This window comes from Theobroma cacao, chromosome 4, assembly GCF_000208745.1.
Source record: "Theobroma cacao cultivar B97-61/B2 chromosome 4, Criollo_cocoa_genome_V2, whole genome shotgun sequence".
NCBI classification, from domain to species: domain Eukaryota; kingdom Viridiplantae; phylum Streptophyta; class Magnoliopsida; order Malvales; family Malvaceae; genus Theobroma; species Theobroma cacao.
In genome coordinates this window covers 3,055,535-3,081,658 of record NC_030853.1, presented here as the reverse complement: position 1 = coordinate 3,081,658, position 26,124 = coordinate 3,055,535, and the positions used below count along the sequence as shown (strand labels likewise).

General features: G+C 37.2%; 7 protein-coding genes across 9 annotated transcripts; 4 read left to right on the top strand and 3 right to left on the bottom strand.

Moving 5' to 3' along the window:
* Positions 1 to 9,380, top strand: LOC18601129 (probable alpha-mannosidase At5g13980). 3 transcript variants are annotated; one of them, XM_007031963.2, is made up of 29 exons: positions 7 to 522; positions 611 to 694; positions 1,017 to 1,105; positions 1,352 to 1,526; positions 1,630 to 1,749; positions 1,944 to 2,027; positions 2,114 to 2,185; positions 2,735 to 2,848; positions 2,984 to 3,084; positions 3,167 to 3,260; positions 3,357 to 3,524; positions 3,612 to 3,701; positions 3,841 to 3,906; positions 4,002 to 4,058; positions 4,522 to 4,741; positions 4,866 to 5,005; positions 5,227 to 5,298; positions 5,451 to 5,507; positions 5,591 to 5,662; positions 6,353 to 6,400; positions 6,592 to 6,711; positions 6,956 to 7,021; positions 7,130 to 7,242; positions 7,441 to 7,525; positions 7,840 to 7,950; positions 8,038 to 8,133; positions 8,328 to 8,375; positions 8,818 to 8,886; positions 8,984 to 9,380. In XM_007031963.2, exons 1-29 carry the CDS (start codon positions 325 to 327, stop codon positions 9,209 to 9,211), a joined length of 3,057 nt encoding a protein of 1,018 aa, XP_007032025.2. In that variant the 5' UTR covers positions 7 to 324; the 3' UTR covers positions 9,212 to 9,380. The 3 variants fall into 3 exon arrangements, with proteins under 3 accessions (XP_017975071.1, XP_017975070.1, XP_007032025.2); XM_018119582.1 differs by lacking the exon at positions 8,818 to 8,886 and having other exon boundaries at positions 1 to 522; XM_018119581.1 differs by lacking the exon at positions 6,353 to 6,400 and having other exon boundaries at positions 6 to 522.
* Positions 9,751 to 14,633, top strand: LOC18601128 (RING finger protein 10). The gene is made up of 9 exons (XM_007031960.2): positions 9,751 to 10,092; positions 10,288 to 10,331; positions 10,575 to 11,837; positions 12,244 to 12,332; positions 12,768 to 12,870; positions 12,956 to 13,060; positions 13,511 to 13,631; positions 13,896 to 14,063; positions 14,234 to 14,633. Exons 1-9 carry the CDS (start codon positions 9,915 to 9,917, stop codon positions 14,386 to 14,388), a joined length of 2,226 nt encoding a protein of 741 aa, XP_007032022.1. The 5' UTR covers positions 9,751 to 9,914; the 3' UTR covers positions 14,389 to 14,633.
* LOC18601127 lies at positions 14,607 to 16,199 on the bottom strand. The gene is made up of 3 exons (XM_018118969.1): positions 16,076 to 16,199; positions 15,552 to 15,955; positions 14,607 to 15,505 (listed from the first exon to the last, which is right to left on the bottom strand). The coding sequence occupies exons 1-3, from the start codon at positions 16,197 to 16,199 to the stop codon at positions 14,975 to 14,977; spliced, it is 1,059 nt and encodes a 352-aa protein (XP_017974458.1). The 3' UTR covers positions 14,607 to 14,974.
* Positions 15,475 to 18,006, bottom strand: LOC108661761. Its single transcript, XM_018119659.1, has 2 exons — positions 17,856 to 18,006; positions 15,475 to 17,354 (listed from the first exon to the last, which is right to left on the bottom strand). Exon 2 carries the CDS (start codon positions 16,868 to 16,870, stop codon positions 16,202 to 16,204), a length of 669 nt encoding a protein of 222 aa, XP_017975148.1. The 5' UTR covers positions 16,871 to 17,354; positions 17,856 to 18,006; the 3' UTR covers positions 15,475 to 16,201.
* Positions 19,610 to 20,664, top strand: LOC18601126 (light-regulated protein). Its single transcript, XM_018119671.1, has 3 exons — positions 19,610 to 19,884; positions 20,142 to 20,300; positions 20,407 to 20,664. The coding sequence occupies exons 1-3, from the start codon at positions 19,712 to 19,714 to the stop codon at positions 20,480 to 20,482; spliced, it is 408 nt and encodes a 135-aa protein (XP_017975160.1). The 5' UTR covers positions 19,610 to 19,711; the 3' UTR covers positions 20,483 to 20,664.
* LOC18601125 (putative pentatricopeptide repeat-containing protein At2g01510) lies at positions 21,765 to 24,444 on the top strand. Its single transcript, XM_007031957.2, has one exon. It carries the CDS (start codon positions 21,809 to 21,811, stop codon positions 24,263 to 24,265), a length of 2,457 nt encoding a protein of 818 aa, XP_007032019.2. The 5' UTR covers positions 21,765 to 21,808; the 3' UTR covers positions 24,266 to 24,444.
* Positions 24,490 to 25,752, bottom strand: LOC18601124. The gene is made up of 3 exons (XM_007031956.2): positions 25,381 to 25,752; positions 25,062 to 25,286; positions 24,490 to 24,872 (listed from the first exon to the last, which is right to left on the bottom strand). The coding sequence occupies exons 2-3, from the start codon at positions 25,227 to 25,229 to the stop codon at positions 24,645 to 24,647; spliced, it is 396 nt and encodes a 131-aa protein (XP_007032018.1). The 5' UTR covers positions 25,230 to 25,286; positions 25,381 to 25,752; the 3' UTR covers positions 24,490 to 24,644.

Sequence of the window (26,124 nt, the reverse complement as noted above, 5' to 3'; positions counted from 1 at the left end):
CACACTTGTACTAATAAGGAAGTCAAAACGAAGAATGGCAGTTTCCATTTGCTGCACAAACATTTGTGCGAGTCTTCCTCTTTCCCTTACCAGTTAAGCCGTCTGTTATAAATTGACTAAAATCTTTACTGTCTTTTTTTACGACATCTGAAGACACACATCTGTCGAAAGCCTTGTTCACTTGAAGCCAAAACTTGTTATGAATCATCGTGACTTTGACTCTCCGGTTCTGACTCAAACCAACTGCTACTACTTCAACACCAAAGAGTGAGAACTGCTGGAATCTCAGATACCCAGATTCAAGAAACAAGTAAAACTTAAAAAATGGCGATTGTTGGGTTGTACGCTGTGCTGCTATTATTGGGGATTTTATGCGCAGAATCCAAGTACATGGTTTATAACACTTCAGCAGGTATAGTTGCTGGGAAAATCAATGTTCATGTGGTTCCTCACACCCATGACGATGTTGGTTGGTTAAAAACCGTTGATCAGTACTATGTTGGCTCTAACAATTCTATCCAGGTTGCTCTTTCTCCCTCCACTCTCTCTTAAAAGATTTTTCTTTTTTGTAATTTCCTTCTTTGTTTGTGTGTTTTTGTTGGTTTGTTAGGGGGCTTGTGTGCAGAATGTGTTGGATTCTATAGTGCCTGCTCTGTTGGCTGACAAAAACCGGAAATTCATATATGTTGAACAGGCAAGTATATATGTCTCTTATTTCTGCTTTTTTGATCATCCATTGCGTGGTCTTTGGTTTCGAAAAGCGTTTGGAGGAAAGAATGAAATCTCAAATTCTGTTTGTATGTCTGTGTCTTTAGTATGAAGCCCGACTTCCAATTCATATTGTTTGTCTAAAAGCGCTGCGTTAAACAATTTTGGTGGTGTGCCCAATTGTACTACCAATATGTGGCGTTTATGGAAACCATAATGCATAACTTCTTTTTTTTTTTTGTGTTTGCATATTTTGTGTCTCTAGTTGTCTTATGTCATCTTGAAATTGTCTTCCTTGATTTACGCAGGCATTTTTTCAGCGATGGTGGAGAGATCAGAGTGAGCTAATGCAGAGTATAGTCAAGAATCTTGTCAGCTCGGGGCAACTAGAGTTCATGTAATACGTGACATCAACCCTTTTCTAACCCCACTCCCCAAAAAAGTGAAAAAAGAAAAGAGCGATAAATGCAAACAGCAATGGTTGCACTTTAGTATTTACGATTGGCTTTCTCCATAATATATATAAATGCCTTCTACATTTCTGAGAACTCATTTAGTTGCATGTTTAAACACTAGTTCTTTGCTATTATTTCCCAATTTTGAGTTTGTACTTCCCCTCATGCTCTTCATCTGCTTCTTCCAGAAATGGAGGCATGTGCATGCATGATGAGGCAGTGCCACATTACATAGACATGATTGATCAGACAACTCTTGGACATCGATTCATCAAAGAGGAGTTTGGTGTCACTCCAAGAATTGGATGGCAAATTGATCCTTTTGGACATTCTGCAGTACAGGCTTACTTGTTGGGAGCAGAAGTAAGTGTATATGTAACTTCTGCTTCTACTTTGCCTCCTGAATTTAGTGTTTTTCACTTTCAAGCAGTATAATTTAGATAGTATTGTGTTACTGTTTTTGTAGGTTGGATTTGACTCATTTTTCTTCGGCCGCATAGACTACCAAGACAGGATTAAGCGAAAAAAAGAGAAGAGCCTCGAAGTTATCTGGCGGGGTTCTAAGAGCCTGGGCTCATCTGCTCAGGTAAAGAGCGTTGTTTGGTTTAGTTGTACTTGGTGTTTACACGGTTGCCCTTGGATATCACATGTTGTACATCAACTTTGTGATTATATTGTTGCATTTACTGATTTGTTTTCCTTTTCAAAATATGGTTGGGTAGGTATATCATTATATGTTATTCTTCAGTTAGTGTTCACTTGAACTTAGTTGTATTGCAGATTTTTGCTGGAGCATTTCCAAAAAATTATGAACCTCCACCAGGTTTCTACTTTGAAGTTAATGATGATTCCCCTATTGTTCAGGTAAGCTCCGTAAAAATGATGTCAGTTTAGACAGTCTCTTGAATATGTACGTGGTTCTAGTGTAAATTTGGTTCCCTCTGATGTAGGATGATATTAGTTTGTTTGATTACAATGTTCAAGACAGAGTGAACGACTTTGTGGCCGCTGCAATATCACAGGTAAATGAAATTAAGTTGCCATTTGAATTTTCTATCTTGGTTTCTTCCCTACCTCTCTTTTGGAAATTTGGCTCTATACAGGACTCTGTTAAGTTCTTTGCTTTTTCTTCTCGTGCTATTTGGTCTTAATGTTCCTTTTTAAAATGTCTCCTCTTTGCTTCTTGTGCTATTTGGTTTTGGCAAAGTTCCTGCTATTGGATACAATCTTGAAGATAATCATTATAAGTATGACCTCACTTAGAAGAAGTTACAACTTAGTATCTACCAAAGTACTGATTGCACCGCAAGTTTGCATTTTGCAATAAATTGTATCTTTTGCCATTTTCAGGAGGAACAGAATATCCTCATCCATTCTAAACTATACAGTATTTAATAAGATCTTCCTGGTTTTCTATTCTGTCAGAGAATTTTGGTAAATTTTTAACATATTTGAAAACTATGTTGTCTTTTATCTTCAAGAATTCATATCTTCGATTTAATTGTCCATATTTGTCCTGAAAGCAAGTTTTCATTTGATACTTATTGTAAAAGCTGTTATTTCATTTGCAGGCGAACATAACTAGAACAAATCACATAATGTGGACCATGGGAACAGATTTTAAGTATCAGTACGCACACACTTGGTTTCGGCAGATGGATAAGCTTATTCATTATGTGAATAAGGTGAGTGTTCATCTCAGTTTTATTTCATTTTCTGGTAACTGGATTTTAAGCATGCATTACCTCATGGTTTTTTATCCTCTCTAGATGTCATGTTGTTAATCTGAACCATAAGTAGTTTTGAATGAATGATTGCAGGATGGACGTGTCAATGCTTTCTACTCAACTCCATCTATATATACTGATGCTAAATATGCTATGAGTAAATCTTGGCCACTCAAGACTGATGACTACTTTCCGTGAGTTTATTGCTTGAGTAGCTCTAAATCTTAGTTTTCTCACCTGTTCTTTTCTTAGAAATTGAAGTGTATTTCTTACCAGTTACGCAGACCGTGTAAATGCTTACTGGACAGGATACTTTACAAGTAGACCAGCTTTAAAACGCTATGTTAGAATAATGAGTGGCTACTATCTGGTACTGTTCTTTGACTGTTTTAATACATTATAATTAATAGTTCAATTAATCTCTTTCATTTACACATATAGTTCATATTTGTGAATGTATGATCAGGCAGCAAGGCAACTCGAATTTTTTAAAAGGAGAAGTGATTCAGGGCCCAATACAGACTCATTGGCAGATGCTTTGGCTATTGCTCAGCATCATGATGCTGTTACTGGTACAGAGAAGCAGCACGTGGCTGATGATTATGCAAAAAGACTATCCATGGGATACATAGAGGTGCAGATTTCACCTCACAATTTCTTGGATTCTGGTTTCTTTTCGCTTTTGTCAAAAGTCGTGAACTTGTTTGTCATCTTTCTGCAGTCTGAGAAGGTTGTTGCATCTTCACTTGCTTGCTTGGCCGATTCAAAGTCATCCAATGGATGTGGGCACTCAACCGCCAATTTCCAGCAGGTAAAAAGTCATGACTGATGAAATTTAGTTTCATGAGTAAGACTGATTTTTAATCTAATTAATGATATGAAATTTAGCTAAAGGAGTTTGACATGTGAGATGCATCCTCATATCCCCCTTTTCTCTGATCTTTTCCCAGTGTCCACTTCTGAATATAACTTACTGTCCTGCATCAGAAATTGACCTGTCTCATGGAAAGAAGTTGGTAAGGAGGACATTTCAATCTGTCTTCTGTTCTTCTTTCTCATAGATAACTCTAACTTAGAAACTTATTCAACATTAATTTCTTCTCATTTACAGATTGTTGTGGTCTACAATTCTTTGGGATGGAAGAGAGAGGATGTAATACGTTTTCCAGTGAGTACTTCCCTGATAGTCACATTGCTGTTTGTCTTGGACTCCTCTTTTTTGTGTATTAAGGAGCTTATAACATAATATTCTGTTGATACATGTGGCTATTCGTGAAACTTTGCTTTTAAAGATTTCTTTTGTAATGCTTCAGATCTATATTGCTTCAACCCTTTATTTTTCCTAAAATACCTGTATTGGACATGGGTAATAAGGGTAAGGAAAAAATTTTATAAAAATTGAACATACCCATTTTGGACAACATTTGTGACTGAATTTGAGCAACATAGCTTTTCAAATGTAGGCAATTGTATGTCTAAAATCATTTGATAACATTGCAGCCAGAGTAGTTATTTGGGTGTGCATCTTAGATGATCAAAGTGGACCAAGGAAAATCTTAGTGAGTTCCCAATATGACTATCAGGCTTCCTTGCTGTAAGAATATGACATTTCTTTATCTGGTTTGCTGTAGGTTGTTAATGAAGATGTCATTGTTCATGATTCTGAGGGAAGAGAAATCGAATCACAGCTTGTTCCACCAGTTGATGCTTATGTGGACCTAAGAAACTATTATGTTAGGGCATACTTTGGTACCAACCCAAAAGCTGTACCTAAGTATTGGCTTGCATTTACAGTATCTGTTCCACCTCTTGGTTTCAACACTTACACCATCTCTACTTCCGAAAAGACAGGTTTACTCATGTAGCTGCTGTACTGATTGAAAGTATTCTTATCAAGTTGAACAAGTATGGATGCTATTTCCTTGATTATCAAATGCAAATCAATTGTGACATCTGTTTCTACTTCGGATTTCAGGAGCTGGCTCTACCAAATCATCTATATACAAATTTCAGAGGTGTGAAAAATCAGGTATTCAAGTTGGTGAAGGAAATTTAAAGCTTACTATTTCTGCGTCTCAAGGGAAGATCATAAATTATGTCAACAGCAGAAACTTGGTGAGTAACGTAACTTTAATGCTTTATTTTTCTTCTCCAAGCATTTGTTTTTGTTGGTGTCTTTTCAACTGTAGTTACATATGACTATATGAGGCTGTTGCAACTGTTATTTCAGTATTGCTGTTACCTTGTGTTGCTTCCTTTTCTGCAGTGAGAGAGAGAGTGCAAGGTATGAGGATAAAAAACTGTGTGGCTAATGCTTTTATTTGAAACTTTTGAAGGTTGAGGAATCGGTGGAACAATCATTTAGTTTTTACACTGGATATAATGGAACTAATGACAAAGAGCCCCAGGTATACATATGTAACATTGAAGTTCGTCATGTGTTACAAACTAGTATTCTCTATTCTCTTATAATCTGCTGTTGCATGCTTGGAAATTAAGTAAAGTTGTTTGGTCTTCCTTTGTGAGTTGTTCTCATATAAAAATTTGGTGTTTTTACAAGAACTCTGGGGCATATATTTTCCGTCCAAATGGCACATATCTCATAAAGCCTGAACAGGTGTGTAATATTTCTTAATAAAAGCTTTTTTTGAAACAAATAATTACCTTAACTATAAACTGAGACATCTTGTTAAGTTTCAGGCCTCTTTGACTGTTATTCGAGGACCATTAGTACAGGAGCTGCATCAACAGATCAATCCGTGGATATTTCAGGTGCCTTGCCTCTTCTAATGTTTGTTCTCTGTTGGTGTAATGTTTTCCCCTGTAAAATTCTGTCTTCTTCTGAACTAATAGTAAACCAACTGCGTTGTAGGGTGAAATTTTAGAAGGTAATGGATATCAATAGAAGCATAGAATAGTATGTAAACGTTAAAATATGAACCCATTAAAATGTAGCAGGTTAATAAATGGAGAGGGTATATTTTGTAATGGCTACTGGTTTGTCTGCTCTTGGAAATTCAGGAAATTGTGCAGGACCGCAGTTTTTCACCTTTAAATGATGAGTTTACTTTCTTCTATCTCTTTATTGGGTTAAATATGCAGTACACTCTCATGGGTGTCTTGGAAGGTAGAGCCTTTTCAAGCTGTTTGTGAGAAATGTATTATATTTTCTGTTTCAGTTATGCATGAATATATGGCTCTTCAGAGATACAATAAGTAGAATATGTGGAGGAAATTTGTCCCTAGCCCCCATCTTGGCCATTGATATAAGATACTAAAATTTTCCAGAGCAACGCTCTTACTCTGGTCGATGTAACTAACAGAATCCATGAAATTAGATGTAGAGGTCTTTCTCATTTTTATGATGTTTTTTTTCCAATGTAAACAGATATGGTATTCACAGTTTGAGATCTCTTATCTTTAGTAGACATTACAGCTTTCTTTCTGACAAAATGTATGCAGACCACTAGACTTTACAAGGAGAAAGAGCATGTTGAAGTCGAGTTCATTGTGAGTTTACCAAATGGCCTTCTCAACCCTTGTGGCTTTATATAGTCTTGCGTAGTTTGATTCTTAGTGATAGTCTTTCGTTGTTCTCATTTCTTTAGTTTGGTATGCATCTTACTTTTATTATTCTCACTATCTTATTTGCACGAGCAGGACATGTTGGGTTGTATATATTAATGGTTTCTGAATCTCAGGTTGGGCCTGTGCCAATTGACGATGGATTTGGCAAAGAAGTTGCAACTCAGATTACAACTTCTCTGGAAAACAGTAAAACATTCTACACAGATTCTAATGGACGTGATTTTATTAAACGGGTATGTTGAATATATGCTGCAGTGTTCAGCCATAAGTCTTATTTTTTTGACGGTCAGAATGGTTGTTAGCCTGAAGCTTTAATCCATACTGTGTTGTCTCCATGTTTCCAAGAATGTGAGAAATATCTTTGCAAGTTATTTGCGTTAAGCTATAACACAGAAACATTTCTTTGAGTTCATACTCGGTAACTAGTTATTCTTAGCATGACAAACTATGGACTTTTTTTTTTCCCTCTTTTTGCAGATTCGTGATTTTAGGACAGACTGGGACCTGGAAGTAAACCAACCGGTTGCTGGAAATTATTACCCAGTATGTTCTTATATAAGTAACTTTGTTCCTCATGATTACTTTATTTTTTTAGAGAATTGATCTTAATGAGCGACTCTTTTTAAACTCATATTATATTTGTCCATTCAGATTAATTTGGGAATTTACATTCAAGATAGTAAGAAAGAATTTTCGGTCCTGGTAGATCGATCTCTTGGAGGATCTAGCATGGTGGATGGACAAATAGAGTTGATGCTCCATAGGTTTGTCATCATCTGTCAATTGCTCAATTTTCAATAACTTTATACTGCCTTGGCCATAGCGCTTTGTGAATGTTGAAGCTCCCAATGGCAATAAGTAAAAGTTGTGGATTTCTATGGCATGGCCATACCTGAGGGTATAATTCTTGCATATGCGATAGTTGGCCAGAATGATGATTTTTTATTTTTATGGCAATTTAGGAGGCTGCTACTTGATGACTCCAGAGGTGTTGCAGAGGCTCTAAATGAAACAGTCTGCATTCTTGATGATTGCAGAGGACTAACTGTAAGTTAATGTTATCCAGATCCTGCGAGTGCAATTCACATTTTCCTTTATCAGGTGGATCTAGACTTGTGTCTCAAGACTTGGTTGATGATAATTTATCTAATTCTCAACAGATTGTTGACAAATAGTTGAAATGAAGTTAGTTTCACTAATTGCTGACTAACCCTGGCTTTTAATTTAAGGGTTAATAACTTAGTCATATGTATAAAACCTCTGTAATCTTTGTTTTAAAGTTTTGTACGTGTACTTTTGTCTACAAATTATGCTTTTTCTGACAATTAGAACCTGTTTATATATCACCAAAATTTTTTCAGATACAAGGAAAATATTATTACAGAATTGACCCCCTAGGAGAAGGTGCTAAGTGGCGTCGTTCTCTTGGCCAAGAGATATACTCACCCCTCCTGTTAGCAATTGCACAAGAGGTTTCTTTCTTTCTTTCTTTCTTTTTCTCTTCCTTGTTTATTCCAGTCTTGTGGATTTGTTTGTGACTAGGAACTTTCTCTTGGCAGGATGGAGATAACTGGATGAGTTCTCATGTACCCACATTCTCGGGGATCGATTCCTCCTACAGTTTACCTGATAATGTTGCTGTTATAACTCTCCAGGTAGATGATGTTTCCATACATGGGAAACACATTATCCATTATTTTGTTAGACTTTTAAATTAATAAGATTAAGGCAAGAGATGATAAGCTTTCTGTGGAGTTTACAACCTATTAGAATGCGGCAAAAAATATGTAGTTCGGCAGTAAAATTTGACATGCAAGCTGCTTGACATTTCCCCTTCCTTTCTATACAGGAGCTTGATGATGGAAAAGTTCTTCTTAGGTTAGCACATTTGTATGAGGTTAGCCTTTCCTACTTCACTTAAATCATCTTGTACTTGCTTTAAGAAAATTTTTACCCGGGATATGCCTTTAAAGTCAATGTCTCTCCACTTGAATCTAGAAGGAAAAGAGAGTGGTTTCACACTTTAGGAAAAGTTTAATATATATTATGGTGGCTTCTCTGTTCTAAGCAGGCAATTTTTCCACAAAATAGCTTTCACATGTTCTGGAAATTCTAAAATTGCTATTTTTACTGTAAATATTCTTGAAGGTGAGCCAACCCGTCACAGTGCCGAAAAGACCCCAGATTAGTTCTTTTGGGAACATCTTTTTATCGTTTTATATTTTTCCTTGTTCCTTTTCCATGACAAAGTAGTTTCAATAACCATCTACATGACTTTTTTTTTTCTGGCCTTGAGTTCTTATTTTTTGTTTGCATTGGCTTTCGGAATTACACAAAAGATCGGAGAGGACAGTGTTCTTTCTGTAGTGACTAGTGTGGAACTGAAGAAGCTGTTCCCAGGCAAGAAGGTGGAGGCAACGAATTTTCCAGGCTCTAGTTGGCATTTTTTGTTTCGAAATCATTTACAGCAATATCTCACACTGTCTTTATCATGCTTTTCTTTAGATTGCTAAGGTGACAGAGGTGAGCTTATCTGCCAATCAAGAAAGAGCAGTAATGGAGAAGAAGAGACTTGTTTGGAAAGTAGAAGGCTCTTCAGGAGAATATCCCAAGGCGGCAAGAGGTGGACCTGTTGATCCCCAAAAACTGGTGGTGGAGCTTGCTCCAATGGAAATCCGCACCTTTGTCATTGACCTTGATCAAACTTCCTCCAATAGAGTATTCGATGCTTGAGTGTCTGCAAAAATGCTCTACCATGTTCTTATCGAAAAAGGCATGACATTCAGAATCCTCTGTTGCTTTCAATGAGGGAAATTTTCTCTTCTACTGTGTAATGTACTTTAAGATAGTTAGGCCACAAAGGATTCTGATATAATAAACTCAAGTTTGTCTTAGTTGTTCCTTTAGAAGCCAAACTTGTTACACCAAACAGCCAGAACCAGACAGCATGACGATGACATTGCTGTCTTTTGCATAAGCCCGAGTCATCAAAACGAAAACAAAAGCTCCAAAACTAAAACCTTCAAGACTTCATGAGCAATGTCTGGAACACCCAAAGGAAAACCAAAAAAGAAAACATAAACAGAGTGAAACACAGCACAGGTGCGCTTCTCATGAAGACACGCCCAATCCAATTCGATACATGTCTCTGTTAAGCTTCCCTTGGAAAGCATAGGAGAGGGATAATTTTAGGGATAAACGAAGATGACAAGGGTATTACAGTAATTAGATGACAAAATTAATAATAAAGAATAATCTGTCCTAAAGCTAAATTCGGTCAAGATGCGGCAGCCGATTCTCTTTCTCTCGTGCATCCCTGGAACCTCAAAGACAAAGGAGATTGGTGCTGAAACAATAATGCGTGAAAAGCCCGAAGGCTGAGACCCAAACGCCATCGCACGACAACAAGCTTTCCAACGAAGCTTTGAAAATTTTCATGTCCATCTTGCCCTCACAAGCTCAAGGTTCCAAAGCGTCGTCTTCCTCTCAATCTCTCTCGGCAAACCCTACATCCAATCATGGCAACCACCAAACCTCTCCTCCTCCAATCTCTTTTGGATCTCTCCACATCTCTAATCCTCCCCCTCCGTTCCCCTTCTCCAATTCCCCCCCAGGTATTTTCCTCCTTATTTATTCTTCAATTTTCTGTATTTCTTCCGATTATTTCGTATTTTTATTGATTCCTTACTCGAATCCTAATCTGGGTTTGTCTCTTTGTTGTTAGTTCAGTGTTGTACTAGTAGTTCGTAATTATAGCTTGTGTTAGAATCTGAAATTCGTAATTCTAAAAAAGCATTGTTTTATGGCAGGCCCGTTGGCTACTGCACAAGGTTCAGGTGGATCCTCCAAAGAGGTGAATTTTATACTAATACTGTAATACTCTTGGATGCCATTTTTTTCCCCTCCTTTAGACTGTTTCTTTCGTAAAAATCAGGGTAAATTGTAAAATTTTACAACTTTTTCCTATGCATCCTTGTCAACTATCAGGGAACTCAATAAAAAACTTTGGAATAAAAAATACATGCGGTTTAAGATCTAAAAATTTATTCTTTTTTGGTTATTAGTTAAAACCGACATGTCTTTCTATTCGGCTTAGGTGAGTGAAGTGGAGACACCAAATGGTAAGAGAACTTCACCACATGAAAACAGGGGGACAAATTCCCAATTTAGAGGGAAAATGTCGGTAGACATGGTTTCTACTCGAAATCATCAAGGCACTGGGTCTCAAGGAAGTGCTACACATTCGGCAGGAAGAAGAGCCCAGATGATGAATGGTAATCACTTGCTGAATTTTCATTATGACCCTATTACTCGCTCTCGTCCACAACCACGAGGACCTCCTCCAAGAAGGCAGCGGAAGATAAAGCCTTATAACAAAGATTTATTCCTTCAGGCAAATTACAAGTTTGTTGTGTTGGATACCGGAAGTTACATGCCTGAATCAATGGATCCAGATAAGATGTTACTATGGGAGGATATTATTTGTGTGAGGTTTTCCACCCCATTTCCAGTGCAGTGTCCAATTTGTTTGGAATATCCTCAATGCCCACAAATAACCTCATGTGGGCATATTTTTTGCTTCCCATGTATTCTGCAATACTTGTTAATGGGTGAGGAGGATCACAAAAGTGAGTGCTTTAAAAGATGCCCTTTATGTTTTGTAATGGTATCCCAGAAGGATTTGTACACCATCTATATTGAGAATGTTGGGCAATACCGTGTGGGAGATGCTATAGAGTTTATGCTTCTCACAAGACAGAAAGATTCATTTGTTTTATCTCAGAAAGATGAAAAGGAGATGCGTACCACACAGTTTGGTGACAAGGACATATATGATCCCTTTTCAAAGTTTACATTTACTTCTGATGTTGATCTGTCAGTCAGACAAGCAATGTCAGATTTAGACAGCTGGTTGGCCAGAGCAGATTCAGGGCTTGTTGATGATTTGGAGAAGCTTCCATACGTTTGTGCTGCAATGGAACAATTAGAACAGAGGAAGAAGTATTGGAATGAGCACCGAGCCTCTGATAGCAGTAATGCCAGTAGAAACACTATTTGTAAGGTGGAGTCCGATGGACTTGTGTCAATTGTGAATGCTTCCAAGGGTAAAGGAGATACACATGGTTTTGGAGGGGGAACACTATCTTCTGGGGCTGATGAACACAATAAGTGTCTTTGTAACTCAACAACAGACAAGGCAAACGGAGGTAGTGGTTTGAATGGAAGTGCTGCTGTTGCTGAATCACTAGAAGCCCAAGACACATTTTTATCTTCATCATATGAAGAAAGCAAGAGCTTGCAAGAGCACATAGGTGGCTTTAGAGATGCCAAAGACAATGACTCTTACAATTTCTACCAGGTGACTATAATTTTAAGTATGTAGTTTTACTAATATTTTTCTTCAATTTTTTTTTTTGTCAATTTTATATTTGCTAAGAAAGGAAAGGACTATTTCAGTTGTGAATCCTTATACAGGACTTCACCATGTGGCCATTTTCTTGATGAATAAAGTAGGAAATTAATTTTTATGGTCCTGTTTGAATAAAGTACAATATATTAGAATTATTATGCTATTTGCAAGAATTTCTGTTATGATTCATAGCATGCTTTAGCTAGCCTAGGTTTTATTTATTTCTATGATGCGCCTTATTGACAGCTTATGCATTTGCATCTGCTGGTGGTAGTGATAATCGATGATGGTATAATTGTAGGTGTTAAATATATACCTTTCATAGTTTCTTATCTTTCACTTTTATTTGTTTCAGGAAGTTGATGGGCAGCACATCATTCTCCACCCTTTAAATGTGAAGTGTCTCCTACACCATTATGGAAGCTATGATTCAATTCCACACAGGTTTGAGGAAAACCATGATTTATTGTTCACATGTGTATTAAGATATGGGATAGTGAAATTTAAAAATGTATGAAATCATTGACTGGGAAATGGAAATAAAAAAAAAGGAGTATTTGGAAAAGTACTATTTCTTGGTGTCATCTATTTTTTGTGGATTGCATGCTAACATGCCTTGTATAACTCTGGGTTTTCCTCTTTGTCATGTGTATGTATGTGTTTATTCCCAAATGGTTAAAAAAGAGTGTATTACATTTTTTTTATGGCCGGTGTATTATACATGGCTTATGCCTCCTATTCCTTCATAATGTCTGTTCTTCCTTTTGAGGCCATCTCATATCAGTAGGGGAAACAATAATACTGATACTAATATCTTTGCTGATTGCCCCATGTTGTGGGTTACAATCTATTTTTTTAATTAGAACTTACTAATTGCAGAATAAGTGGAAGGATTTTAGAGTTGGAAACCGTCACTCAGTCAGAGGCAGTGAGGAGGCGCTATCGATATTTAAGTCATTTTTCCTTAACAACAACTTTTCAGGTATGGTTTTATTTCTACACATTCTGTTTCCAGATCTTGCTTTGTCTGTTAATTTTTTAAGAACAAAAGTAGCCTCCTGTTTCAGCTTTGTGAAATTGATTTGAGCGGAGTTCTTCCTCCTGATGCTCTGCTTCCATTTATGGATGAAATCAAGAAGCGTGAGAAACACAGGAAGCAGCTGGCTAGAAAGGTAACATTACATGTATGAAATTGTTTTAATACACCTCCAATGTTGAAGCTTTAATGTTGTGGTGGAATCCAAGTCTATAGGTGATCATCAAATCCTTGATTTTATATGTAACGGAAACAGTAATTACACATGTTATTATTGGTATTTAGCAAAGCCATTAAAGTTAGGACTTAGGAGTCAAAAGGGAGTTACTTTAATGGTCAGAAGGCTGTTGAAGATTCTGCACATTTTGAAACCTCAAGGGATACCAATGTTTTTGTTCCTGCTCTTCTCTCTCTCTCTCTCTCTCTCTCTCTCTCTCTCTCTCATTTTATTAGAATGTAAAATGAATTTCTGGGTTATTATAAGTTGCAGTTCAAGGTTTTTCTCTGAAATGTAGTGCCATTTTGTTGAGAAAGTGTAACTTGACTTTGTCCATGCTTTTAGAATCATATGATTTTTGATTTATAGGAGCGGAAGGAGAAAATCAAGGCTGAAGTTGCAGCTGCAGTGCAATTTACACCCATGATATCCAGTTTAGGGCGGTCCTCTTACAGTGATTCCCCTACATTCTCTATGGATGACTTTGAAGGTAATACTGTGTTTAATTAGTTATAATATGTTGCATTTGGTCTTATCAGTATGCCTTGCATGTTATTATGGAGTTGTAGTCATGTTTGAACCGTCTGGACCTAGAAACAATACGAGAAACTTGTACCATGTTGCAATTGTTTTCTCATTAAGCTGAGTGGTCCCAGATTTGCTATATTAAATGATCCTTTGTTTGCTGCTTAAAGTTCGCAATGCATGAATATTTCATAACCTTATAATATGTTTTTAATGATCTCCTATGAAGCCCTTGGAAGTTCTACTACGATATCATCCAGTCCCGTGGTCATTGGGGAGAGAAAATTGTTCTCAAACGTTACAAGGCTTGGTTTTGCTGCTGCGCATGATTCTCCTTCATTGAAAATTGATGAAGGAAATACTGTGCAGAACAATGACGTGGCAACTGATTCCACAGGTAATGCTCTGATGCCTAATGTAATGTTGTTTGTCCTACTTGATATTTTCAAAAGGATATGATCTAAGTCTCCTCTTTCTCGAGTTCTTCAGATCTTAATATGTTTTGTAAAAACTGTTTCTCAAACTCCTCAACCCTATGTTAACTTTCTCCCTTTTGTGTTTCTGCAGGCTCAAAAAATTCAGGCACACCTTCATTTGCTAATGTAATATCAAGAGCAAAGGCTGTTGAAAATTTGGAGACGCCTAAGATGAATGAGATGGGAAAGAAAGGAAAGAAAGCGAGTCGGGTCCTTCTGTCAACAGCTGGTGGTCGACGCTATTGACATTTTGGCAGGAACTCAACTTTGTTTAGCTTCATAACCAAGAAAAAGAGAATGACTTTTGCTTCCGTATCATCTTTGTGAATTAATATGCATAGTTAAGGGTGACATTGGTAGAATAAAATGTTAAAACATTTCCTATTATGTAAATCCTTAGTGCAGTTCCTCTTCTTCCTTTTTTCAGTATAACCTTGTCATGGATAAGGATTATCCATATTTCCTTTTCTCAATGCTAAATCTTTGCAATATTTGACTCTCCTTAACGAACTTGTAGAGATTCCTATTTATCAAATGTCAAAATTGGAACTACATCTGGAGTATATATGTTTCTGGTAAGGTGTACAGGGGTATTAGATAATCATTCAGTATGAAATATAACACCAGAAGCTTCAGTATTTTTCCACAAAAACACAAAGATCCAATGGTAGAAGCAAAGACCAGGAATAAAGCAAGAGAATCTTATGGTAGTTCCCTATTCTGAAACTACTCTGGAACCGTTTTGGAAGAAGGCATTAGACGCTAGAATAGGTTGAAATGCCATAAGAACAATGGTACTGTGATCATAGTAGATATTGAAGTTAACTACTTATCATCTAGCATCTAGATTCCAGAGATGTACTGTTGTGCTGAGCTTGGGAGGCAATGCATCAGGCTCAAGATGCCAAGAGCCTCTGGGGATTCCATATAACTCAATTCCTTCAACAGTATAAGCTGGCTCCTGGTGAGAGAAACGGACCATTTCTTTCCTTGTAACTGTCTGGCACAGCTCATGTCCATTTTGCAGCTGTCTTTTGAAGAAAGATTTCCGGCCTGGCACCTCTATCAAGCTGACTGCAATTAACCCAGATTCTTCAGAGAAATCCTTAACAATTTCAACGATCTGATATTGGTGGTGACTCTTAAAATCTGCACGTTTCCTTGCGCCATCCCTGTTTTTGTGCAAAGCCCAGAACTCACCTTTCTCGGGATATATCCTGTACAAAGACTCCTCCCCAATTTTCTCACACTTTACAGTATGTGAGAACCGAGCCAAGTCCAAGTTAAGAGTGGTTTCACCACATCTAAATAATCCACTTGCAAATGGCAGATTGTCTTGAAGCCAGGATATATCTTTGCTGTTCTAGTAAAGTCACACAAACTTTGCTCCGTGAAATAACATTGTTTACCAATACATATCTTCGAGGCATCAAAACTCGCCCATCATACATAGCCCATATTTGTTCTGGAATGAAATCTTTTAATGACCACTCATGTTTTAGTGATATCACCTCTGCATTTGATGGTTTATGAAGAGGGGTGGCATGGTTGAGTGTCAAGGTGGATTGACAGCGACTCCCTCTTGTCATGTCCCAGTCCAAGACACCGGGGGCAGCCGAGTGGTTAAGCTCAAACATCTCATCTGATACTCTATCCATCTCTTGATCCGCAAATCTATAAGCTGGAATCCTGTGGGAGAACTTGTACAAGCTTTTTGCAGGTATTGCAAAAGAATGATCACTGTCATTGTTGGTGCATCTTCTGAAGACACTTTTAGGTCCTTGGATTTTAACCAAGCGTTTGACCACAACATCTGCCAAATTGAAATAGCCATTAATGATTTCCACTATTTGCAGTCAGCATTCCTTCCTAGCTCTGGGATTTGAGAGCCACTCCAATGGCCTCCAGTCTCCGTATATTGCCCATACCTCACCAGTCTGGGGGTAAGTTTCAATTTGTTCACTTGCATGCGTAGATATCAAGTGGGAGAGCAATGTTGGCTCAACCACTGTTCTTTCGTTCCTATCCAAATTGAATGACCCACATACAACAGGCATCTTTAATTCATACCATTTTCTCTCATGGGCTGTAACTGGAACAGGTTGAACCAGCTGACGTGCAATCTGAATGGGAATTCATCTATGCAAATAATCTGTGCATATCTTCTAGGCATGCCTTCTTCATTATAAATAGCCCAAACCTGACCAACAGAATATAGTGCTGCGTTTCTAGTATTATCAAAGGTGTAATAGTCTTGATTGCAATTCTCAAGGCGGGATGACTTCTTGCTAGGATCAGAGAGAAACATTGAGGGGGAAAACTTGTCATGAGGTTTCCCAGCCATTGTCCCAATACTACTCATAGCACAAGCAGTCCAGCTTTCTTCTTGATCATAGATCTCCTTTTTCTGTTCACCAACAACTGAGCCTTCAAAAATGACAGATTGAGTAGGTAATTTAGAATCATGGACCTGCCTTTCTCCAAGGTAAGTGGAGACTTTTGCATCCGTAATTATCTTTGACACAATCTCCATTGAATTGCTCTCATATATGTTTCCATAGCCATCCCCAGCCTTGTAAAAACCCATTCTCCACCTTTTAGAACTTCGGGAATTCTCATGTCTCTGAATCAAAATTTCTGTTGCCAGCTGGGAATCCATAACATTGTTTTCATTGGATATCCTGGATTCACAGGACTCCAGCTTTCTAGCTCTCTTAATATCAAACATTTGCGCTTCTCTTGATGTAAGAGCACTGAAAATGCATCTTGGATGATTCTCAAGGCTGATGCAGCACCAGGAAAGTTGTTTAGAATGGGTTCTAACAGAGCAGTAAACTTGTTGTATTTAGATTTTATCTCAGAACTAGTGGCTTCAGGGGGGATTTGAAGGACAAAGTAGAAATCAAAATCCATGAATTTGAGAGCAGCAGAAAATAAGATGTCACAAACAGCTATCATGCCAGAGATGTTATCAACCGCAGGAAAATCACGTTTTACTTGTAATAACATCTTTCTGGCACCCAAGAAATCCCTACCAGAAATCTTCTCCTTTGCCACCTCTATTTCCTGAAGGTCCTTGGGCACAATATAAACCATCTTTGAAATTGAAGACTGTTGCAAAGATTTTCACTTCCAGATCAAGATTTTTAATATAAACCAACTACTCACTCAACGACAATTACTGCACTGAAGCTCTGCACAGTCGCCTAGTCCTGCATGATTTAGGATAAGAAAAAAAGAAGCTTCAATCGTATACACGATGGATGACACAGCGCTGCTATCATTAGCAGCACCACCTGCCACCTATAAGCAAGACCAATACTAAAGATCTATTTCCTTTAAAGTCGTTTAACTTTGCAGTCAATGCGAGAAAAAAGCTCTAGAAATTAAGTGTCACAGCTACTCTACTAGTAAATTAGATGCCATATATGACCACTGCAAGTCAGAAGTGAAAAGGGTGCATCTTTTGTGTCTTGGTTCTTCAATTTTCATTCTATGTAAGTAACTTTTAGAAGCATGACAGGCCAAAAGAAACAAAGCAAATGCAGAGGTTTCCAGGGTCTCAAAGGGTTCAGGGGATTGGTGTTAGTGCAAAGAGAATCAATAGGTAAGTCCATAAAACTACAATCTTAGACAGTTTCATAAAGACAAGTTAACAAAACCCTTAAATAGAAATCAGAGAAAGTTGAGAAAAAAAGGTAACCAAAACTCACTCTTTCGAGTCATTAAGTTTCCTCTGAGAAGGCAGAAACCATTAAAAAACAGCCATTAGAAGCAGAAAAGGGAGAACCCATCAACCAAAAAATGATCTTTTTCTTACTCCTCTTATATGTCTTAATGGAGGTTCACAAGAAAATGCAGTGCAGAAACTATTTTCCTTTTGTTCTTGCTCAATAGTACAACCGTAAAAAATATATGGCACATACCTAAATAAAGTTTTAGAAATAGTGAAGAAAATTCGAATAGTTTTGTTTTTATTTCTTCAATCAAATCCTTGTAATTTTATTTTTAATCAAATAGATTATTTTTATTAATTTTTATTAATCTGATGAGATAATTATTTGATATTTACACTCTCAAATTTACTTTCGGTAGTAATAAAATAATAAATTATATTTTAATTAAAAATTATTAATTATATAAAATTATTTAATTTTAAAAAATAAAATCTAATTTAATATAATAAAAAATAAAAAATAATTTAAATAATTTAAAATTTTTTTCAAATATTATGTTAAAATATATAAACCCATTGCCAATATTTCTTGTCTATTTCCACGCGTCTCAGTACTTCATCAGTAAACCACTGGCCATGAAAATGAAAAGAACTTGATTTGGATAATCTATAAAAAGGAAAGAAGAACAGGAATTTGATGCTGGGTTGATTCGATTATGATGTAAACTATCTATATTTTTTTTTTTTGAAATGCAGTAAGTTTCATTAAATAAGATGTAAACTATCTATATATATGAATCATTTGTGATCTAGTGATTCAAAATTCAACTCTTAGGCAGCTCCAACGAATGGGGAATAGGCTTGAGTTTCTAATCTGGTGCTGGTGTGGATAAGGTCTGAAAGTTTTTTCAGCTGCTACATTGGATAACATTCCTGTAATGAGGATAACTGGCCTGAATAGACAGCTTGATCACCAAACTGCAGCTGCTTCATTGTTGGTTCAGTACTGGACTGCTGCTGCATCAATTCTTCTTTGTTTAACTGCTGTGTCTCACATTTCAGCTTGTTTCCTTGCACCGCTATGTTGGTTGTGGTTGCTTGAAGATTCATTCTCTTTACATAATAAATGCCAAGGCAGACATATATAATTCACCTTCACTCCTTCAATATTTCAGAACCAAGGATCAGTTCACTAGCTCACCAGTTATTCTATATCATGCCATAAGACCATGTACATCCAGTGAACATCACCAGTAAGCTCTTGCAACGGAGTCAATTCTGCAGGAAATAAGCTGTTTTTTTTTAGTGCTAGACAAAGAAATTAAGTAATATAAGGCATCTTTAGATTAAAAAAAAAAAAAAACTTTATTGCTGTTCCAATATTACTGTTCATTAAACTTGATGATCATCCCCATTATCTGCTAATAATTAAGTAGGTTAAAGGTGAACGACTTTAATTTGCTTTTTATCATGATCAACCAATCATAAATTTTGATTAACAGTGTTGAAATTAATTTTGCTTCTTCTTTGCTTTGTATGGTAGATGAGTAATCTTTCAAGCTAATTTTTGTGTATTTTGGTAGATATATAGTCATAACTTCCTTCATTTTCATCATGTCATGCCTCCCGAAACATGACAAGCCGAGAGAGATATTTTCCATTGCATGAATAAGATTCACAGAAAATATCTTAAAGTTTCCAAATATCTCCAACATGATTGGGAAATGCCAAAGCTTCTCTTTCTCTCGAGACGGTGCCAAGTAAGAAAAAAGGAGCCCTTATCCAAAGTGGGTTGCAAATATCTTGCTCTAACCTTGGGCTATAAGATCAAACCGTGCCTCTCTTTGAAACATACTGAACCAAGTTTGACAAAACCATTATCCAAATTCCAAGATGCAGGCAGTTTTGAGCATTGCACCAGCACCCTTTCTCCCTACTTTCTCAGCTCCCTCCAAAGTGAGTTCCTCTCCAAGGTTGGGATGCTCCATTGCTCCCCGTCGCGTTTCGATCGAAGCAACCGCCACCACCTACGACACTTCCACAGTTGACTACAGCTCTATGCTCTCGTAAGCCTTTTGCTTTTCTTTAGTACTGATTCAAACTAGATAGCTACATCTGCTGCTTAATTAATACTAATTCAACCAAAAGAAAAACAATGCATGGCTAGAGCTAGCTAGAACCATCTGCCTAGGATGAACTAAACATCTCTTGTACTGGTCACTTGGAAACCGGTACGAGATCATAGCTGGAAAGAATAAGTTTCTAGATTAGTTGGGATCAACTGTTGTTTAACTGAACACGAAGAGACTTGCACTTGGGACAGTGTGTTTCCAGCAGAGGCATGTGAGACAATCGGTGGAGATGCGTGCCGGGCAGACATATACCCTGAAGTAAAGCTACAACCAGAGGCCAGAAACGACTCTCCCAGGACCGCAACCGAGTTGATTGACAGAGAATATCTCGAGTACAACGATGCAAAAACGTATTACTCTCATTCTCAAGAACCAAAACACCATTTTTCACATCAGAGATTGAAATCTTGGATTGATATTTGAGGTTGAGCTAACCATGGCTAATCTGTTCCACAGGGTTTTCTGTGCTGAGGCTTGCGATGATCTGGGTGGAGAATTCTGCAGCCAGGAGTATCAAAGAGGAGTGTATTAGATAACAACGGACCAAGCCATGTCCGGAACACCAGGAACATCGTTACCCGATTTCAGGATTAATGAAGGATTGGATATGTATATATAATTTTCTGCACTTTGGCTGTATAACTTCTTAAGTTCCTTAATGATATATAGTTCGATATGGAGAAGAAGACAAATTAAAGAAAAAATTATACCGTATGTTGCCAATAATGTTGTCCTATAGGCTAAGATTTCTCTTGAAAACCTACATGCTCTTCTGTAAGCTTTAACATGTAATAACTGCCACCCAAAAAGTAAGTAACAAGCAGGATAAGCCCTTTGCTGAGCATTTGGTCTATTTTAAAATTTCAAGAGTCAAATTAATTCAATTTAAAAAAAAAACACTAATCGATTAGACTAATTCTAATGTTTTATATTTTAAAAATATTAATAATATATATAATATGTAAAAAATATATTATTTATGGATGGTTCGATCGTAAATTTTGAATTTTGAAACACGATCAAAATAATCGAACAAATTATCCATTCTAACCAATTAATACTGAAATAAAAAACTTTAAAATAAATTAATCGAATTCAATCGATTTTAATCAATTATTGAGATTTATATGGATTAATACTCATCTTTTTTATTTGACGTAACAAGCTGTGCATCAACAAGTTATAGATATTCCAAGTCTAAAAGATGAATTTGTATGATTGATAAATGGTTTTAAATAGAAACATTTGTAAAGGAATGTAAATGAACATTCACAAGTTATTTCTAACAAAAATAAAATTCTGGCACAAAACAATTATTGCAAGTTATTACTGTTAGGTTATAGTAAAAGCAATTGTGGTGAAGTAAAAGCAATTGTGAGTCTTTGCTGATTTTTTCTCAATTAAACTAAAATAGAAAACTTTTTGAATTAAAAATCTCTTAGTTCAGGAAAATTATATTTTTTCTCTTAAGGGGATTAAAATAAAAATTTTGATTTTGATATATTTTATATTAAAATTTAAAAATTTTGTAATATAAATATTTTAATTTTTTATATGAAAATAGAAAATTATGAAAAATAAATTTGTAATTTAAAAAAGAAAAGTATTAAGTATTTTAAAAAATATTATGTGACATAAAAATAGACAAAAAAAAAGAATAAATATCGCGATTGACTTAAAATTAATAATTTAATTATTCTTATTTTTTGAAATTGAAAAAGGAAATTCAAAATTTGTGTTTTAGACAGTGAGATCCATAACTATTATTAATGTTACATTTTAAGAAAATAATTTGATTAAACGTAATATTTTAATGAGTTGAAGTACGCCGCCATTTTGGCGCTTGGGTGGACTCCGAATGAGACCGTACAGACCGAGCATTGCACTCAAAAACGTCGCTTCCCTTGCCCTCTCGCAACCTCCGAACTCGCTGCGACATGTCGAAACTTTGGTCGACGCCCGAAGCATCAAAACGGGTTTTGATCGAAACACATGTCGCTCCAATTTTATGGTCGAAAGTATCCTCAAACAGGGCAACCTGTGGGAGGCACGTCAACTGTTTGACCAGATGCCAAACAGGAACACTGTCTCGACCAACATGATGATTTCGGGGTATGTGAAATCAGGCGATCTTTTGAGGGCTAGACAAATGTTTGATGCCATGCTTGATCGGACTGCGGTTACGTGGACCATTTTGATTGGCGGCTACTCGCAGAAGAATCAGTTCCGCGAAGCGTTTAAGCTTTTTGCAGAGATGCGAAGGCGTGATACGGAGCCTGATTATGTGACTTTTGCTACCCTTTTGTCAGGTTGCAATGATGCTGGTGTGGACAAGGAATTCATCCAAGTTCATGCTTGTGTTGTTAAGTTGGGGTACGAGTCGAGTCTCATGATCTGCAATTCGTTGGTTGATTCTTACTGCAAAACGAATCACCTTGATTTGGCTTGTCGGGTTTTTAATGAGATGCCTGAAAGAGATTCTGTTTCTATTAATGCATTGATCACAGGGTTCTCAAAAGATGGTCTATATGAAGATGCAATATCCCTTTTTCTGGAGATGCAAAATTTTGGTTACAAGCCTTCTGATTTCACTTTTGCAGGAGTTTTAAGTGCTGGTATTGGATTAAATGCTTTAGCCTTTGGCAAACAAATTCATGGTTTATTGGTGAAGACTGGGTTTGTTTGGAATGTGTTTGTGGCGAATGCATTGCTTGATTTTTACTCGAAGCATGACTGTCTAGTTGAAGCTAGGAGATTTTTTGATGAGATGCCAAACTTGGATGGCATCTCTTACAATGTGATCATCACATGCTATGCGTGGTTTGGGGAACATGAAGAAGCTGTCAGACTTTTTCGTGAATTACAGTTTACGCGGTTTAATCAGAGGCAATTCCCATTTGCAACCATGTTGAGTATAGCAGCAAATACACTAGACCTGCAAATGGGGCAGCAAATTCATTCCCTAGCTATTGTGACTACAGCTGATTCAGAACTTCTGGTTGGAAATTCTTTAGTTGACATGTATGCTAAATGCGGCAGATTTGAGGAAGCTGAAACGATATTCAGGAGTCTGGCCCATAGAAGCACCGTTCCATGGACAGCCCTGATCTCAGGTTATGTTCAGAAAGGATTCCATGAGGAGGGCCTGAATCTGTTCAATGAGATGCACAAAGCTGGTGTAAGAGCAGATCAGGCCACATTTGCTAGCATCTTAAAGGCATCTGCAAATTTGGCTTCACTATCACTGGGGAAACAGCTTCACTCATTTGTAATTAGAACAGGTTTCATGTCAAATGTTTTTTCAGGAAGCGCACTTCTGGATATGTATGCAAAATGTGGTTCCATAAAAGATGCCATTCAACTATTTCGGGACATGCCTGAAAGGAATATAGTCTCTTGGAACGCCTTGATCTCAGCCTATGCTCAAAATGGTGATGGTGAAGCCACCCTTGACTCATTTGAAAAGATGGTTCAGTCAGGTTTCCAGCCAGATTCTGTTAGCTTCCTCAGTGTTTTGTCCGCGTGCAGTCATTGTGGGCTTGTTCAAGAAGGATTAAGATATTTCAGATCCATGACTCAAAGCCATAAACTTGTTCCAAAGAAAGAACATTATGCATCCATGGTCGATATGTTTTGCCGGAGTGGACAATTTAATGAAGCAGAGAAGTTGATGGCCGAAATGGCATTTGATCCTGATGAGATTATGTGGTCATCGGTTCTAAATTCTTGTAGGATTCATAAGAACGAAGAACTGGCTAGGAAAGCGGCAGACCAGCTTTTCAGAATGGAGGTGCTTAGAGATGCTGCTGCATATGTCAGCATGTCTAATATCTATGCAGCAGCCGGCCAGTGGGACAATGTTGGGAAGATAAAGAAGGCAATGAGGGAGCGTGGAATTAGAAAGGTTCCAGCTTATAGCTGGGTTGAAATAAGACACAAGGTCCATGTGTTCTCAGCAAATGATATGTTACATCCCCAAAGGGAGGAAATTCGGAAAAAGATTGATATGTTGTCAGAACAGATGGAAAAGGAAGGTTACAAGCCTGATACAGGCTGTGCCCTTCACGATGTTGATGAGAAAATCAAAATTGGGACTCTTAAGTACCACAGTGAGCGGCTAGCAATTGCATTTGCGCTGATCAGTACACCTGAAGGGTCGCCAATACTGGTGATGAAGAACTTACGGGCATGCACAGACTGCCATGCTGCAATCAAGGTAATATCAAAAATAGTTGGTAGGGAAATTACAGTGAGGGATTCAAGCAGGTTCCATCATTTTAAGGATGGCATCTGCTCTTGTGGGGACTATTGGTGAGTTTTTAGAGGGGTTAATTGCCTTGTTGATTCGCTTGACATAACATTGTAGCACCGATCTCACCTCTGTACAAGATATATCGCTCTGGCGGGCGCATAGTGTGTACACTAGGGACCATGGTATTGATAATTATTTTGAGAGACTAAATATATAATGATATCACAACCATTCCTGAGTAATTCATGCAGCAGCTGCTATCTAAATGGCATTGGCAAATGGCAAGCAAAGGAATGATTACAAAAGCATCATAATCGAACTTGGCATTTGTACATGAAAACTGGAAACAGATTGGAAACATTGCAGCAAAATTTCTGTATCGCAGAGTTGCAGGAACAGTAAACATCTTGAATAGGCTTGTTAGCCAAGTTCTCTTGCAACCTCAAGGCGATTTTGGACTTGAAGAATTATTGACAGGCAAACTAGTTGCTGAAGAATTTTTCACTGGTCTTGCCTGCCCGATGTTGGATTTAGTGAACCAAGTTGTATACAGAAATTGTTTGTGAGGCCCGACATGGTTGCATATTAGCCTAAGCTTCTGTCTCTCCCTCATCCATCTCAGCACTATCTTCATATGCCTCTTGCTTGTCAGCCCTCTCAATCCAACCTCCTGAAACCATTTTTACATCAATAAACCTATTAGAGTCAAAGGCAAGCATCACCATGATACAAAGAGCAACTCTTGTTATAGTTAGATGGACTTTTTAAATATATCATACTAGTAACAGAATGACTTGATACGAGGTGTGAATTTCAATGTTAAAATTTCGCAAATGAAAGATTAATTGCAAGAACAGACCTTGACCCGTTCCCAAGTATCACCTACAGTGAGGGGGCCATGCTCCTTGAGAATGTCGAAGATAACTCTGGTTATGGTCTGCGTTTGCTCTGGTGGCGTTTTGAGCTCGATTGGCTTCATTTTCGGCTTGGGTTTTGTCGAAAAGTATCGAATCGCACTCCCAAACATCTTGTCTTTGCTTCCTTATCCAATTCGATTTTGCAGTGATTGAACGGAGTCTGATTACTTTCATCGAAAATAACAATAGCAACACAAAGTTTTAGTAACAGAAAGAACAAGGAGAGAACCGGAAAAAGCAAGTAAAAGAATAAAAATCTACCTCCTTCCACACTGCTATTGCAGCTTTAAATGATTAATTATCGATAATTCAAAGGACAAGGAGCCAGATAGAAAAAGAAAAAGGGGTGGTTGCTCGGTGCAGGTTGCAGAGGGTGAACTTTGGAAGAGCTCTGTTTTTGTAATATACCCTTTTGCCCTTGTTCTTTCTGGGCTTTGATTTTATCCTTATATCCTAGTTCTTTTTGGGCCAGATGGTCATCTGGAAAGTTTCTTTAGCTGTCAGACCCAGATGATTTTGCTTCTAGGTTGATTCATGCTTGCAGGGTAGAACAAATCAACAAAAAATGTTTTGTTTCTTCTTGGTTGCTTCTTCCTGGGAAGTTTATTTTAATGGTCTGAAAATTGAAGCTATGAAACCAGCCTTGTGCCCTTCATCAAAAACAAAAGAAACTCATCTTTAACTGAAACTGGGGTATCAATTTAGAGTTCTTGCTCTTTATTTCGTCTTGACTCTGATGAAGGTTTTTGATTATCTCTTCACAAACTGTGGCCTTCAGCAATTCTTTGTTCAAATTTTAAATATTTCTAAAATTCAGACCACTTCCCAGGGATGTCTCTTACAAATTAAAGTCTAAGTTTGTATGCTGTAATATTGCATTTTCCTTTTCTTGTACAAACTATGGCAGTGCATAGGAGATAATTTGAAATGTACTCTTGAGCATAAAGTATACCAAATTATTCTTTAAAAAAATCCATAGAATCATTAAATCATAGAGAGCAAAGG

Coding starts and splice junctions, on each gene's coding strand:
- LOC18601129 (XM_007031963.2), top strand. CDS start 325: ATGGCGATTGTTGGGTTGTACGCTGTGCTGCTATTATTGGGGATTTTA. Junction 523..610: donor GCTCTAACAATTCTATCCAG/GTTGCTCTTTCT, acceptor TTGGTTTGTTAG/GGGGCTTGTGTGCAGAATGT. Junction 7,526..7,839: donor ATGATTGCAGAGGACTAACT/GTAAGTTAATGT, acceptor AAATTTTTTCAG/ATACAAGGAAAATATTATTA.
- LOC18601128 (XM_007031960.2), top strand. CDS start 9,915: ATGTCCATCTTGCCCTCACAAGCTCAAGGTTCCAAAGCGTCGTCTTCC. Junction 10,332..10,574: donor CAGGTGGATCCTCCAAAGAG/GTGAATTTTATA, acceptor TATTCGGCTTAG/GTGAGTGAAGTGGAGACACC. Junction 12,871..12,955: donor CCTTAACAACAACTTTTCAG/GTATGGTTTTAT, acceptor CTCCTGTTTCAG/CTTTGTGAAATTGATTTGAG.
- LOC108661761 (XM_018119659.1), bottom strand. CDS start 16,870: ATGTTTGATATTAAGAGAGCTAGAAAGCTGGAGTCCTGTGAATCCAGG.
- LOC18601126 (XM_018119671.1), top strand. CDS start 19,712: ATGCAGGCAGTTTTGAGCATTGCACCAGCACCCTTTCTCCCTACTTTC. Junction 19,885..20,141: donor GACTACAGCTCTATGCTCTC/GTAAGCCTTTTG, acceptor CACTTGGGACAG/TGTGTTTCCAGCAGAGGCAT. Junction 20,301..20,406: donor GAGTACAACGATGCAAAAAC/GTATTACTCTCA, acceptor TCTGTTCCACAG/GGTTTTCTGTGCTGAGGCTT.
- LOC18601125 (XM_007031957.2), top strand. CDS start 21,809: ATGAGACCGTACAGACCGAGCATTGCACTCAAAAACGTCGCTTCCCTT.
- LOC18601124 (XM_007031956.2), bottom strand. CDS start 25,229: ATGTTTGGGAGTGCGATTCGATACTTTTCGACAAAACCCAAGCCGAAA. Junction 24,873..25,061: donor ATACTTGGGAACGGGTCAAG/GTCTGTTCTTGC, acceptor AAATGGTTTCAG/GAGGTTGGATTGAGAGGGCT.
- LOC18601127 (XM_018118969.1), bottom strand. CDS start 16,199: ATGCCTGTTGTATGTGGGTCATTCAATTTGGATAGGAACGAAAGAACA. Junction 15,956..16,075: donor TGAAACTTACCCCCAGACTG/GTGAGGTATGGG, acceptor TCAATTTGGCAG/ATGTTGTGGTCAAACGCTTG. Junction 15,506..15,551: donor TGCCTCGAAGATATGTATTG/GTAAACAATGTT, acceptor TGACTTTACTAG/AACAGCAAAGATATATCCTG.